The sequence below is a fragment of the Amblyomma maculatum genome, chromosome 6 (genome assembly GCF_055883805.1).
Source record: "Amblyomma maculatum isolate TAMU_Amacu chromosome 6, ASM5588380v1, whole genome shotgun sequence".
Classification (NCBI taxonomy): domain Eukaryota; kingdom Metazoa; phylum Arthropoda; class Arachnida; order Ixodida; family Ixodidae; genus Amblyomma; species Amblyomma maculatum.
The window spans coordinates 20,293,721-20,308,891 of record NC_139349.1 but is presented as its reverse complement, the minus strand read 5'-3'; the positions used below and the strand labels follow the sequence as shown (position 1 = coordinate 20,308,891).

General features: G+C 47.9%; 1 protein-coding gene across 1 annotated transcript in view; it reads right to left on the bottom strand.

Annotated features, from left to right (window-relative positions):
* The window catches only part of Lac (septate junction protein lachesin), a 28,131-nt gene extending 16,572 nt beyond the window's left edge, over positions 1-11,559 (bottom strand). Inside the window, exon 1 of the mRNA XM_084606173.1 lies at positions 11,280-11,559. Within this exon, the coding sequence (XP_084462299.1) occupies positions 11,280-11,322 (43 nt within the window). The 5' untranslated portion in view covers positions 11,323-11,559. The remainder of the gene's footprint in view (positions 1-11,279) is intronic.
* Positions 11,560-15,171: the final 3,612 nt, after the last annotated feature.

Here is a 15,171-nt window from a genome sequence, read left to right as displayed (position 1 = left end):
AAACAAAAAGCCCGTACAACGAAGCACAGAATGACTGTTACCTGCCATAAACATGACTATGAGCCACAGAGCGGGAGGGGGCGAGCAATGAAGTGAAGAAAATAGAAATATTAAGAGATGTACAAAACAACTGGCTCGTTCCTCTCGTATCGGTTTGTTGTTGCGGGTACATGTTATTTGATCTTGATTTTTACCTCCGCTCACTAGGCTTGCAGGTGGCGCGCACATCCGCCTGCCTGGACGACAGGCTCAACATGCGAGCGCGACTTCTACCTCTACACGTAGGCCTTTTATCGTGTTTCTCTCTCTGTGTCGCTGTGCCAAGCCCAAGTGTTGCGATAGCAAGGAAGTCTGCACGGGCATTCTCCAGTAAAGCCAGTACGTTGAATATCGACTGTCAGGTCATCGCTCGCACTAACATCCAATGCGTGACCACAGACTCCAATATGTTAGAAATCACTGCCATAATCTAGGTGAGCGGGAGGAAACTTTATGAATGTGCCATGTATGTTGTTGGATGCCCTCACGGATCCTGCCATGAAACTGACATCGTTCTCTTTATTTGTTTGCTGTCTCACGACATGAACTCTCAACCTCAGCGAAAAAGCGTCTTTCATACTGGAAGATGAGCGGGGGGAGAAGGGGACGCAGAGGTTACAATAGGATGAACACGAAGGCGCGCGCAAGGCAGGCCGGGACGTCGTTGCGTCTCGAACAGGACTCGCGGTACAGTGTACTCACGGTCACGCAGCGGCATCATATTTGAGCAGGTTTCAAACAATGAACTGTCATTAGCCGAAGCGTGAGCGTAAGCTCACCAACAGGGCTCTAAGAGAAGGATCATCCTCTACACCGAGTATAAAAACGACAGCAAACCCCAAGAAAAGCGAGGAAAAGCCCGTCCGGTACACCGTTCTCGGGCGCACACTCAAGGTAAGAACAGGCATTGATATCGCACGCCGTCGCAGACACAAAAGCAATGGGAAAAGCGGCGGCAGGGCTCCTGCTATTGTGTGCCTGCGAGGATTATGGCGATCGCCATTATGAACATCCCGCTCCGCAGCCCCCCCCCCCCCTTCCTCCTTCTCCTCCCGCGCCCCCTTTCTTCTGTGGCTGCTGTTCACTCCCTCCCCCCCTCCCCGCCTTTCACCAAAGCATCTTTGCGACACCTCTTCGGTCTAAACGTCAAAAGAGGGGTACCCACCGTCGCCCCTCGCCACTGCAATGGCAGCGAGGAAGAGCACTACTGCAGCCATATAGAACGAAGGGATTCCCTCCTTCTCTCTTTTCTTCTTCACTAAAACGTGCATTCCCCGCCGCTGAAACCCCACGAGCGAGCGTTCATGCCGAAAAAGAAGGGGCTGGAGTTGGAGGTTGGAGCCCGCGCCGAAGGGCGCTACGGAGGAGAAAGCTCCGTGAAGAAGGTAACCTTTCTGTGTTCTCTTGGTGGAGAGACGGGCTTGACGGGGAGAGTGGCACTAAAGACGACGAGGAACTGGAAAGAGAAGCCATCAAAAACCGAAGGTCGTGCCCTTCCTTCCGTTCTTCCAGTGTACTCCGCGAACGCCCCTTCGAGCCATGCCGGCTTCTTCCTTCCGGGGCCCGTTTTTTCATGGCGCGCTCTCATCATGCCTCCGGAATTTCGGGGCGTTTTCGCTGCATGAGAGCCAGAAAGACGGAGCAAAATAATACCCGGTAGGGTCGCCTCAGAAGAGCGCGCGCGCAGAGCTCGCGAACCATCTGCATAACGCAAAGTGTACGCTGCATGTGTTGGGCGCTGTCTGTGGAGCGACGGAAGCATTTCCGGAGGACACACTGGCTGCGAGAGAAAACAATAACTAGCACCTTGTAGCAAGTCAGTGCGAGAGCGAACGGAAATGTCGCAGCAGGCAGTCACCTGGGCAGTGATGGCCTCGATGGGGCATAATGTGAGGCAAGAAAAGAGGAGGTTTTGACGGTGGTGAACTGGTGTTATTGCGAAAGCAATACTACTCGCGCTTTCATGCCTTTGCGTGACCCGGCCGCAGTTACGTCTTACACACGTGACGCTGTGACGTCACACCCCACGTGACACGCGGGCTGGCAGGAGCTGCCAACTTGGGCCTTTCGTTTCACATGGAATGATTATGTCAGAATCAGCCTGCTAAACCCTGGCATTCACGTTACCCCTATAGGCCACTAAGGCACGTTCATATGGGTTGGTTAAAGCGGGGCTTTATATGTGGGTTGAAGAAGAAGAAGAAAAAGAACGCTCGGTCACCCGCAGCTAATGCTTTCGCTCAATATTTGGTTCAGCAGCGTTGAATCCTTGTAATTTTCTTTTTTCATTTAGTTGTAAAAAACGGTCAGAGGATGGGATAATTAAATCACAGAAGTTCTGCTTATCCTACCTTCTGCACCGTAATTACTGCTGTTTGTATTTCCTTATTTGGCGTCAGTAACAACAGCAAAGCATGTCCACTACACAATTTCTGTCAGACCACACTCGCTTGACCTCGCACCCTACCATCACCACCGCTGCACTTCCGCATCTTCGCCCTAACATGTAGTTTAATTTCAATATAACTTATGAAAAAAAAAAAAAAAGCTGGGTCTAATTTTCACGCTACTTAGCAAGAGTGCTGACCTAGCTCTTCCTTTTACTCTGAGCGTGCGATGTTTTCAACCAGTGTCGCAATAAAAATCACCACCACGAAAAAAAGCGCCACCGTTATGAAGCTGCATCACTTCTCGCAGGGTTCTTGGCAAGTACTGCCCGGCAGTTACCAAGAGACGCCTACCACGGTTGGTACATGGAGAAGTCACGTGCCGCTGTTGAAGGGTAGTAAAATGAAGAGAAGTAAATCTTCATTTTTATCTTGTAGAGGAAACGCGTTGGAAACGAAGAGCAAAGAACTCTTATATAACGACGGTCGGATATAACAAAAAACTTGGATGTGGAGAAAGGAACTGATATACAGAAAGATTCGGATATAACTACAAACTCGTATATAACAAAAGGCTCAGATATTACGGAGTACTTGGATAAAACGAATGCTTAGAACGCAAGAAACAAGGAACTCGGATATAACGAAAGACTCGGATATTAAGAAACACGCGGATACAACCGACAACCTCCGAATTTCGCGTACAATGCTCTACCAACAGAGCTGTACGGCGAAGTATGTTATCAGTACAGCCTCGTTCACAAGTATGTTATCAGTACAGCCTCGTCCACTTCTAGCTATAACACGGTCACTGCTTTCAAAGCGTCATTGCGTCCGACTCGGCCAAGCAATATGGAAGGAGAGTCTTTAACCTTATGCTTTTTTGTTTTGTTTTTTGCCTGTTAACGTAACTTAGGCAGTCATCCGCAGCTTCACGAAGTACGCATTGGGTCACACCCGGTAATTCACACGATATGCAATGTAGTCATCAATTGTCCCCATATTTGCGCATTCTAAAGTAATTAAAGCTCTCGCGCACAGGGAGGAAGTAGAATTGCCATTGTCCAATAGTCATATAACAGAAAATTCCTGCGGTGCCCTTTCAGTTTGATCCATTGAAGATCAACCTTACGAAGTTACTAAATCGCGATGCTGTCATGCTTGGAAATGCTTTTTACCTATATTTTGCAGCCTTCCAAAGGCAGGCGATTGGACTTGTGCAGACTCGCGCGCTTCAGATCTGAACTGACTGCAGTGCCAAAGGTGTTAGATACGTGCTTTTTTTAATTATTATTAATGGTATCCATTTTTCATTCCAGTCCACACGCTACTGAAAGCGACGAGTTTTTCTTCTGGTTACAGGAAGGGCCCATACTTCTTCCCTATGAGTAATTTTGGCGGGGTCGACAATGACAGCATATATGATCGCGCCCAAGCTATCCGTCTGAATCAAAGGGCAAAGTCGACGCGCTTCCAACCATGTTCCCTTTGCCGGAGACCATAAGTGCAAGGACCGATCATGAAGACAAGACGACGCTGCTGCAAAAACAGTGCTAATTCGCGAGAGCACGGCGAAAACTTCGACAACTTTCCCTCCCCTTTCCTTCCATGAGGGCCACGGCACGAGCGTCGAGAATCTGTTTGGCTGACGCTTCATGTGGCCAACCTATGTGACCCGACGACCATTGGACAGTGTGGACGTTTATCAGCGTTACCTATCTAGGAATCTCGGCAGGCACATATCCAAAGGGAAGTGCGAGCCTTGGCCTCTCCCGAAAAAGAAAAAAATAATCCGGCTACACGCCTAAGTATCGGGATTATGGGCTTGGTAAATTAAAATGAACGCAGCAAATTATGCACCAAAGCATGAGTGCCGCGGGTTTTTGCCTAACCAGGCCTGCTGGGGGCCATACATCGCACTAGCCACGCCGAGAGTTCAGGCTCAACCTTAAAACCATCTATTCTATCATATTCTATGAAGGTTTTCCATATTGAATCTGCCACATCAGCAATTATGTCCATGTCATGCAGTTCATGTCTACTTCTGTAAAAACCCCATTGGGGTTGACAGTATATCAAAATAAATAAATAAATAAAAAATGAGATGTGGTTTATTTATCCAAAATCACTGACAATATACATTATCCACGGCCCTGTTTCTCCAATAGACGGATGAATATGATACATTGCTCGCCTTTGTTCGCCTCAGTGCTTGCGTAATTTGTTATATTTTCCCACAATGGCACCTGAAACCAATATTTCAAGAGTCCTGAAACCTCTCACAGACATGACCATCTATAACACCATAGGCCGGGGTGCACATGTTATATGATCGTTTTAAAACATCCGCGACACGGTATAGTGACGCAAGAAGAAACAACGGGAGCGCGCGAAAGCTCACTCACTGAGAGAACAGGCGGTTGCTTCATGTCTAAAGCCCCTTAGTTATTCCTATCGCGCCTCCGCACACACGGCAGGCACCGGCGCTATACGCTTCCTTCTGTCTCGCTGCCATCCGCACTGGGCTCATTAACGCTCTTGCCGAATCCAACTTGCGCCGCCGAAATCCGAGCTATGAAAGCAAGAACAAAAAAAAAAAAAAAAAGGCAAACGTCACGACCTGTGACGGATGGGCTAACGTAGCGAGCGCGGGTATAGAGAACGGTCGGGTTGTTGACTCCTTTGCGCAGAAACGCAACGCTAGCGGTAAACTCGCTCGCATGCAAAAACACGGCGAAACCGTTACGAACAAAACACGCCTTTGAACGGCTTGGTGGAAAGCGATCAAAAGCAGTAGAGACGGTCTTGATCACCTATGGTCTCACTTCCGTTCGCGCCATCGAACTCCCACTTGAATTGCTTCGAAACCCCACTTGAATCCCACTTCTGAACATATGAAGAGAATGCTCGAAAACGGCAGCCCTGTCAGCATGCCGCAGGCCGTATACCTTTGGCGAACTCCAACATCGCTCTAACTTTGCTCCCATCGCATTCGAGCAGTTGAAACGCCAGGTCTAGCTCAAATGCATTTGTATGGGCTTTAAATAAACAGCGGATAAAAATCGAACATCGCCTGCTTTAAAAATCCCGTGCTTTACAAATGCGCTATGTAACGGCAATTATAACATGAACAATTTACTTTAGTTAGATGAGGCTTATGCATGCAACAATTCTGCACTTATTTGTTCGCCCAGGGAGCAGAATTAGGCTTAACGTCAACACTTGGGGCGTAGCACCAAGTATGCAGAGGTCCTGTATCCTGTCAGGCGAAATTGCTGCAGATGATAGAGCAAGAGGTCGGCATCGTATCCCACTGCCTTCTGATAACAGGTGGGCATTACAGTAGAAGCAAAAATTCGTGGGATGCTTTAACAGGAGCTGTTGGCGGGCTAGTTGGTGAATGTCTACTGTAGTCATGGTGAAATTGCGCACAAACACGACACGACACAAACACGAGCGTAGCACGGGACTGTCCCTCTTACCTTTGTGTCGTGTTTTTTGCGCTATTTCACCATGAATTCGTGGGATCTGTCCGCGCGAAAAATAAATTATATCAGCAAGGACGCGTAAGGAAATCGCCTGAAATCTTATTAGAGTTGAGAGCATGTATATTCTTTATGCGCATGGAGAGAATAGCAGGCGGCTGGGCAGCGAAATTCGATATATATATATATATATATATATATATATATATATATATATATATATATATATTTATTTATTTATTTATTTATTTATTATTATTATTTTTTTTTTTTTTTCATCCGAGGCCGAGGACACGGGTCATGTAAGCTTCGCCCGTTGATGGTATATTGGAAGTGTGTACGTGCAGATCGCATCTCTTGTGTCTCCTCACAAGCGTCATTGCGGCTTTTCCCTGGATCATCGTTGACTGCTATCCTGTATTCTTTGGTTTTCTTTCTAAAAAAAAAACAAAAAAAAAAGAGTTCGCTATACTATTCGATAACTCCCTTGTGAGGCAGAGTTCATACTCTGATGAACCTCATTTGGTATGCGCTGTTTTCGTCTGCATAATTGCGACTTTCTGACCTAAGTTTCTTTTTGTGAGCTGTAGGGGTGAACCAGACGACTCTGCCAGACAGCTATTCTTCGCAGCGTGTACAGTCTATCTAGCACGGCTTGAAAGCTATCGCGCGAGCGGTGCAGCTAACAGCGGCCAATTTCGCAGTAGTGAAAAATGGTGATTGCGAAATCTCCATCGTTGACTTTCGCTTGCTACAACAGCCTACCACCATCCTCTCTCTACCTCCCCCCGTTTTAAAGTTTTCATCCTTTGCGGTCATGGGTGGACTTTACATAACAATAATACGAGGCGAGTTAGTAATGGCGCGCTTATGATCCATGTTTCACGTGATGATGCTGCAAGCAGACGAAGAGTGTTTGGAATGTCCAATCCCAGACAATACCCAAGCATACGTCTTGCGTAGTATCATCTTTGCCTGTAATATTAAGCACGTGCCCAGAAGAAAGTGACCGCTGCTTGAGAAACACCAAAAAGAGAGAGGGAAGCTAGCCCACTAACTCCTTCGACACCGAAGAGGATTACACGCCATGCATGCGTTGTTCTTGTTGAACATTTGGTCATATTTGGTTATTTGGTCAGTACAGTTCAAATAACGCTTGACTGTGTACTTCAGTTCCGCATCATCCAGCGGACGCAATTGACCATGCCACGGAGTGCTGTACAAGGTAGACACGAAAGTAGACGTGTCATGTGAGTACGTACCTACATAGGTGGTAAAGTTCGCTGACAGGTACTAGCTAGCAACGTTTCTTTTATGTTATACCGCGTATACAAGCATTACTTATACGAATGCCATAACCAGTGACATCGCTATGGAAGAATCTCTGCACATCCTATAAGTAAAGGCTCGATCCAACACAGGTTGCTGTGGGATCAGCACCTTTTAATCTACACTGTCCTTACTCCCCGTCTCCTTGTTATCCCTTTATTTCCGCCCCCACAGTTCAGCTGCTTCAGCTCATTTCGAAAGCAGATACCGGGGCAGGCAAAAATATCTTTTTCCTTCCTTTATTATTTTTATTTTATTCTATAACAAAACCACTTACTGCTTCGCAGCCTGCTCAAAGGCATTGTTGTGGAAACCGTTTTCGCGTACTGGTTTACGGGGATGGCGTTAGCATTTTCCACGGTGCACTACTGAGGTTCTTCTGGATCATTTATCTGTTGTTCAAGAGTGTTCAAAACTTGTCCAAGCGTGGCTGTAGGAGTTCAGCAGTGAATTAATCCAAACAGAGCCGGCGAGGTCTCGTTGAGGATCGCTGTGGCGAAAAGCGCAGTTCGAGCGAAAAGGCGAAGAAACCGGCCAGATTTCACAGCCAGACCAGGAGATGGCGGCGATATCCGTACAAGGAACGAGAACGATGTGTGTTGATACTGTTGCACTGCCTAGCCATCATCCCATGCTTAGTTTCACTTTCCAGCTATGGCATAAGCAGTAGGTTTTTTTTTTTTTTTTGTTATTGTTGTTGTTGCTTTCTATCCTAAGATCGGGAGGTGAGGGAGTGTGTAAAAGTATTCAACGCATGCTTAGCGCAGGAGAAACTTTCGGGCTTTCCCACCACCACCACATCCTCCCAACTTTCATCGCGACGGGCTCAACGCACCGGAACGCAACCGCCATGATGGCTGCCCGCGTTCTGCATCAAGCGCATCAAAGGAATTTTTGCCGGCGGATGCAGCTGCATGGAAACACATGTGGGCGTTCCTAAAGCCATATAAAGCTGTGTACTTACTCCGGCCGCAAAAAAAGAGTGCTTTTCTTTTTTGTTATAATTGCCGCAATAAAAAAAAAATAATAAGGCCAGGATGAAATGGGAAGACAGAAACCCTGGTGTGCGAGTGCAGGTAAATGCGATATCGTGAGGTTTTCCAAAATAATAAATAAAACGACACTAATATAGGCATGCGCGGGCACTTTTGCTGCAGTAAACCTTGTGTAACGAACTCACAGAAATAAAAGCAGCTTGCAAGAATAGGCACAACTCGTCAGCACTCGTTGTTCGAGGCGGTCGGTGTGCACGGTTGCTGCTATGCTCATGGTAGAAGAACGAGAGATGGTGCAAAATAAAGTAGTGACATAACACAGATCACTTGTAGACGTCAGCGTATGAGTGCAGAAATGCCAAATAAGCACAACATAAACCAAAAACCGGATCTGCGAGTCTTGCAAGAAAGCACAAGCTCATCAACGACGCTCGGACTTCTTAATTATAGTGTGCTCTACTTGTTCATATAACCCGACTCTATAAATGTGCCGAGTAGGCGAGCTCTATGGCACTTATTGTGCGTGTTGTCATGGGAGTAAGGAAGCTGCAAGAGATACAGTAGGTTCGCAGAGCATCGGGACAGATAAAGCCAAAGCTACTCGGGAACGAGGCGGTCGTTCTCCAACTCTGGACGCACGAACTGCAGGCTTCCGTTTCTTGCTCTTTTTTTTTTTTTTTAAGCACTTCTTGTCTTAATCTAGGATAACGACCAAAGCGCTACCAGAGAACAAACTACTTGACATAGACTGGAACGGTTAGTGTTCCTGTCATATACAGGTACACTAGGACCGGCTACACAACACCGCCTCGTGCTGAAAACACCGGTCTCACAGTCTTTGCCGCTCGACCCTAGGGGAGATCAAGCGGCCATGTACAGTACATGCATGCCTTCGCAAGTCCATATGTGGGAGCACTCGAAGGCACGCACGTTGTCTCTTCGAAATTGCCACTGCTCAAACCTTTACAGCAGGAGCTACCTTGGATGTAATCTTGACAAGACAGACCTTCCTTTGTTGGGAGCAAATAGTAATAGCAGTAGGCACTGCAGCCAACATGTTTTCTGAGCAAGGATGAGTGTGCTAATTTCGAAATTAACGTACATGCAATCCCTAATTGTGGAAGTCAGCTCTAGAAATGACAAACGAAAGGCAAAAAAAAAACCATGTATAGTTCCAAGAAACGTGCTCTACTTCGTCGGTAGGGGAACGAATAAACATGCTATGCATTCGCTGGATCGCCGAGTTGAGATGCCCAGGTAAACTTTGCGAATCTCTTCCGTGCGCAAACCTATTTCTGACGGCATAACTAGACATAACCATGGCTTTATGTTGGTCACACGTGAAACAACAAAGTGATGAGATAAGAGCCGGTCGTGAAAGACAGCTGCGGTTTCCAGTTCAACGGGGACAAACAATGGCATGCGCTGCAGTCGATGAGGTCGATGACTGGACAGTCGATCGTACCGATGGCACGAGTAATCGGAATGACACCGGCGGAAATGTGCCCTTCTGTCAGCTTCATAAAAGGCAATGGCGAATGCACGTACAGTCAATGCCCCTTTTAATAAGCAACGCTTATGAGGGACAGGATATTGACGAAACACTGCCGGCTCGTTTCCTGTTCCACAGATCGGCTGTTGAATGTCAGCAAACCACATCGAACCAGCTTCGGACATGAAATAGGCCGTGCTTTTGGACTTAGATGAGTCACTGTTGAGTCATTTCTTGGGTCCGTGACTACCGACATGCTTTCAGAAGTAAAATATTATTGTGGTATAAAAAAAAATGAAACAAAATACCGTCAGGAGATAGACGACACAGAGGCCAGGCTGAAACTGAGCATGCTATTCTCATTAAACAGAGGTAATTTTTTTTTTTTGGAGGGGGGGGAGGGGGGGGACAGCGAAAACTTTAGTGATCACTTGATAATACGTATGAACACAAAACATAACCTGGAATATCCGGAGATATGCTGCGGACGTCCGGGGGAGGTTTATGGGTCGCTCATGAAGAGGGCGGTCGCATTTAAACTATGAATATCAGGGAATTTTTTGGTCTAAAAAGATTAGGCCAGAATGGTTTTCCTATGGACAGTTGGGAGGAGAGGGAGGGTGCGACCGCCTTCCTTTGAACCGCCTTTTCGGACGCCTGAAAGCTCTGAATATCAAATCGAGCGGGGATAACACGACTGATTTAGCATGATGAGATGAGAGTACGTTGGAACGCCTAGCTTCCTGCTCATCCAGCGATGGCTTACAATAACCTCTGATAACAATTACAACCGGAAGAATAACAGCAACGCGGCCAAATTTCTAGCCTTCCCTGGGCATTACCACTTGTTTCAACATATGCACCATAGTTTAAGCCAATTTGACCCCCCAGGATATGTCGAAACGGTGCCAAGTGCTTGAGGTAAACAAGGCGTTGGTTGCGTTAGCGGAGCCTACCGGGAAGGCACAAGACAGCAAGAGCAGGGCATACACCCCTGGTCGCAAAAGTAGGTCCTCATACCGTGCTCGCCGCACGACTCGATCTTGTGATTGACCTGCCCGGAGCATGGTGCTCACATACACCTACCTCCCCATACAAAATGCTACCAAGCGGTTACAGAAAATGGTGCTTCCTAACCACAAGAAAACAACTTTCATTGTGGTAGATGAAATATTGAACAAGAAGGACTTGGACGGTGCAAAGTGCAATGAAGGAGACATTTCGAAACGTCCAGAGGTGGCGCGCAAAACGTCCGCAAGGCGCGCATTCCAAACGGTCCAGCGTGTACTCCGAAGCTTGTGGGGAAAAAAAAGGGCAGATACGCAGCGAGAGGCGCTCCGGCCTCTTTGTCCAGGTTCCTGGTGCCGCTAAGACCGCCGTTGGAAGCTCACAACAGAGACGACTCACAGCCGCCACCACAATGAAGAAGGCGGGGTAGCTTTCCTCCTGCCGCGGAAAAAACACCGGTCCTAGCCTGGTCCGAAGCCACAATGGCCACGCAAATCGCGCGCACTGCACAGCGTTCTTCGGCACACGGCATTTTTGTACTCACCTAGGGTAACCAACGCCGCGAAGAGGAGCATTTCTTGAGCCATGATACACAGTAAGTTCCGCTCAAGTCCCAATTATGAGCAATCGCAGTCGTTCCCGCACGGTGGTATCTCGGCGCTGTAGCAGGAGGAGCGCAACGGCCGTAGATCGACTCCGTTCGTGCGCTTGTCGCGGGATGGCGGGCGGCGTCGTTGTGTGGCGACTCACCGCTGATTCCCTTCTCTCTTCCTTCCCCGCGCATACACACGCTGGCAATCCCCCTGTGCGGCTTTCTCTCTCTCAAAGAAGACGTAGCAGAGGGTAGCTGAGGGCTTGAAAGCAAAGTAATGACAAAAAAGATCGAACGGATCACGTGACTTGCGTACCTGTGAGTCACGTGACAACGAGCGGCCGTGGCTAGCTATGCGAGTAGAAAGCGAGGAGGGCAAAGCGGGAGAATGCATAAAAGCACAGGAGGAGGGGTGAAGAGAATGGAGAAAGGAGGTGTTTGAGAGGAAGGCAAACCTGTGCATTTTGGCCCCGCAAGCGGCAGAGAAGTGGGAGAGTCAACGTACATACACCCAGAAAGGCAGCGTGGCAGAAAGCGGAAAACGGAGGGAAGGAGGGTAGACGGCTGCTAGAAAACGCTTTTCGGCGTGAGCAAGCAGCGAGTTGCCACCTGTTCGAAACGTCAAAAGATGGTGGCGCCGTCTAGAAACGACGTCGTGAAAAACATCTGCTCAGCGAAGAGCAGCGTGGGGAAGCCGAATTTTACATGACTCGCGTTTTTTCTCGACGGAAGGCTCTTCGTGGGAAAGCAGTTCAGCCGGCTGGCTCGTCGCTGTCCCCGCCGAGCGCCTGCTTGCTCGCGCCTTGACGCCTTGACCTGCACTGCTACCGGAGACGAGCGCTTCCGGTCTCGTCGCCTGCTGGTGTGATTTGCGCCTCTAAAGCAAGTCTTGAATTTCGGTGCCGAGCAAGGCGAGCAAGGTGCCGAGTGAGCGTACGGCCGTACGGCCGGTGACATCGCTTACGGTTTACGTTGCTAGAGCAACGCGTCTGTCACTGAGGGTGTGCGGACCACGCGTGAACTAGTCGGTCGCGTTTCCGCTCTGCGCGCTTCGTTACGCTGGTCATGTCAGGGGTTGAAAGAACCGCGCGATCGACAAAAGTGTACGTCACGGTCACCCTTCTGGGTGCGCGCTCGTGAACAGAGGTATGCTCTCGTTTTGGTATGCGAGGAAAAATAAGTGAAAAATATTGATATTTCGGCCATCTTACACAACAGCAACGCGCTTTGATTTGAGTCACTGGGATAACTGTTTGATCTATATCAAAGTTAATTCTGAAGGATAGCATAATAAACAGACTAGCACATGCAGGCACAGCAGCTTTCCATGTAAACTCGCTACGGAGTGCAATCAACTGCCGCTTAAACAAACGTCTATTGAAACATGCCTTTAATTAAGAGAACTTCTGTGAAATCATTCACCCTAACCTTGTTGTGTACGAACAGATGTCTTTCGGTTGATGTTTGCTTTCGCAGTGCCTGCGACTCTGTTTAACGAACATTTGTTGTAGAGTATCGGAGTATATTACCGCCGCAGCATTACCCCCCTCTCTCTCTCTCTCTCTCTCTCTCTCTCTCTCTCTCTCTCTCTCTCTCTCTCTCTCTCTCTCTCTCTCTCTCTCTCTCTCTCTCTCTTTTCACCAGGACATAGGGCGTCGACGTTGTTGGCGTAGGCGTTTTCGCACAGGAAATCACGAGCAGGTGGTAGTTGGCGGCTTGGTTGTTCATCTGTGTGATGTGAGGAGATCGCATGAAATGGCTGAGATGGCGAGCGCTCCTATCTCAAGCTTCTCCTTCAGTTGGGAGGGTGGCATGAAAACCGAACCCTCCGGACCCCCTGGGTTCCGAGTCTTAAACGCAGACGCGTTCGCGCGGCTCGGCTAAAACGGGGTTTTATATCTGCATTAGGTGGTTTGTCACATAATGTGGTACATTATCATTGACTATGTTAACGAGTACGTATGGTATAATGAAGGCACAATGCGAGGGATTAGTGACTAAGTGAGAGCGGAGCGCACGAACGCGAAAGACGATCCGCAAGGAGTGCTGCAGATTCTGGATCTCTGGGTTTGTGGAAAAATTCGCGAGGCAGCGGCTAAGGCTTTGGATAGTCTTAACTTCCGTTCCGGATTTTTGCGAGCGAAGTTTGTTTTAATAGTGCGGTGCGAGCGAAGAACCTGTAGAGGTTCGCTTCGTCTGAGTCGTGCATATGAGCGCATTGAGATAGCTCAGTGAAAGGTTGGTAGGATAATAAAAGACAACTTGGACAAGAAGGGGTACTGCGGATAGATATTGTTATGTCGAAAGAAGGGGAAGAAGGTCACTTTACAAGTCTGCATAGCAGTTAGTCCGGCCCTCAGAATGCGACGCATTACGAAAAAAATTTTCATCGGGGCTTTTATCGTACTTCAATCTGTTTAGGGTTGAAATTGAATAGTAGTATAGCTGTACTTCCCTTGACCGAACGAAGAGGCGGCGGTAACAGAGCAAGAACTGTAATCGCGCCGCTAAATGTGTCGCCGAGTCCCGTCGCATCGTGTGGGTGCACCAGCTGCAACACAGGCGATGGCGACGTCCCCACGCGACGCATCGCCAAGGAACTTCACTTCACACGGTTACCATTTAAAGGAGGAGCTCAAGTGTCCTCCAAATTATTATCGGAGTTAGAATGTATAAATTAACTTAAGATACTTCATATCTGAAACTGCGCATCCTGTGAAACTTCGCAGGTAATTATTTTAACAGCAGTATCCGCACATATTAGCCGGCACGCTTGCCTCAGTCTCAATATCCAAAAGTTAAGGAACCATCGGTTTTTCGAGAAAATAGCCTGGAGTTTCTGCAGAAGAAGCACTAAAGTGGGGGTGGTAGAATCTTACAGCCTTTACCTTATGTCAATTAAACTTTCCCAGTTTATGAAATTGCTAGCGGTAATAGCAAAAGTTGATTTGAAACATGCTGAAAACCTGATGGATATGTTCTGAAGATAACATCCGTGAAGCCTTCAGTATATTCTACGATAAACGTTAATGAAACTTAGTACGGTTCAACGTTATCAGGAGCTGCGTGCTCATGAGAATTTAAAATAATTTTGAAGTTTTCATTTGAAAAAAAAAATTAAGTAATGTTCTCTGACGTTTATTCCAGTTATATTTCACTCTGAATATATAAAGGTATAGTAGTAGTAGCAAAAGACTTCACTGAGGCGCAACATGCACTTAGGCGCCTAATACATCGATGGCCTGCTGGACGAGCAGGCGCTGTTCTTCTTCACCCTCAGCACCAAGCCAGTCCACCCAGGTCCAGATAGTATGGGAGGAGGTGGGAAAGAATCCCGATTGCAATGCAACCGGACATGGAAATAGGCAGTGTGAAAGGTTGGCATGAGGGGAAGGGCAGTTGGGGCATGATGGATCACGACGGAATTTGTAGAGATATAGCCGTGTAAGGTTTATGATTGTATTCAACTGTATTTGCCGAAGGATATGAGCCTCCCGAATTGAACGATTAGGATCAAGGTCGGGGTAGAGCATGCGGTCTAAGCGAGCAGCATTGTAATATTCGCTGATGGTGGCGCGAAGAGACAGTCTCGACCCACCCTCCAAGGATCTTGGCCAGGGGATGAGCGGTGCCCGGTTACGAGTTTCACAGGCGAGCAGGTTCGCCAGCTCATTGCCGTCAATCCCCGAGTGTCCAGGCATTCAGCGGAGGAAGACGGGGCAGGGCTGCAGCGCGACAAGTCCAACCTCGAGCTCCGTGGACAGATGACGTGTTAAGACTTTTAGATTGAATGGCACGGATAGCAGCCTGGGAGTTGGTGTATATAATATACTGAGGCACAGGT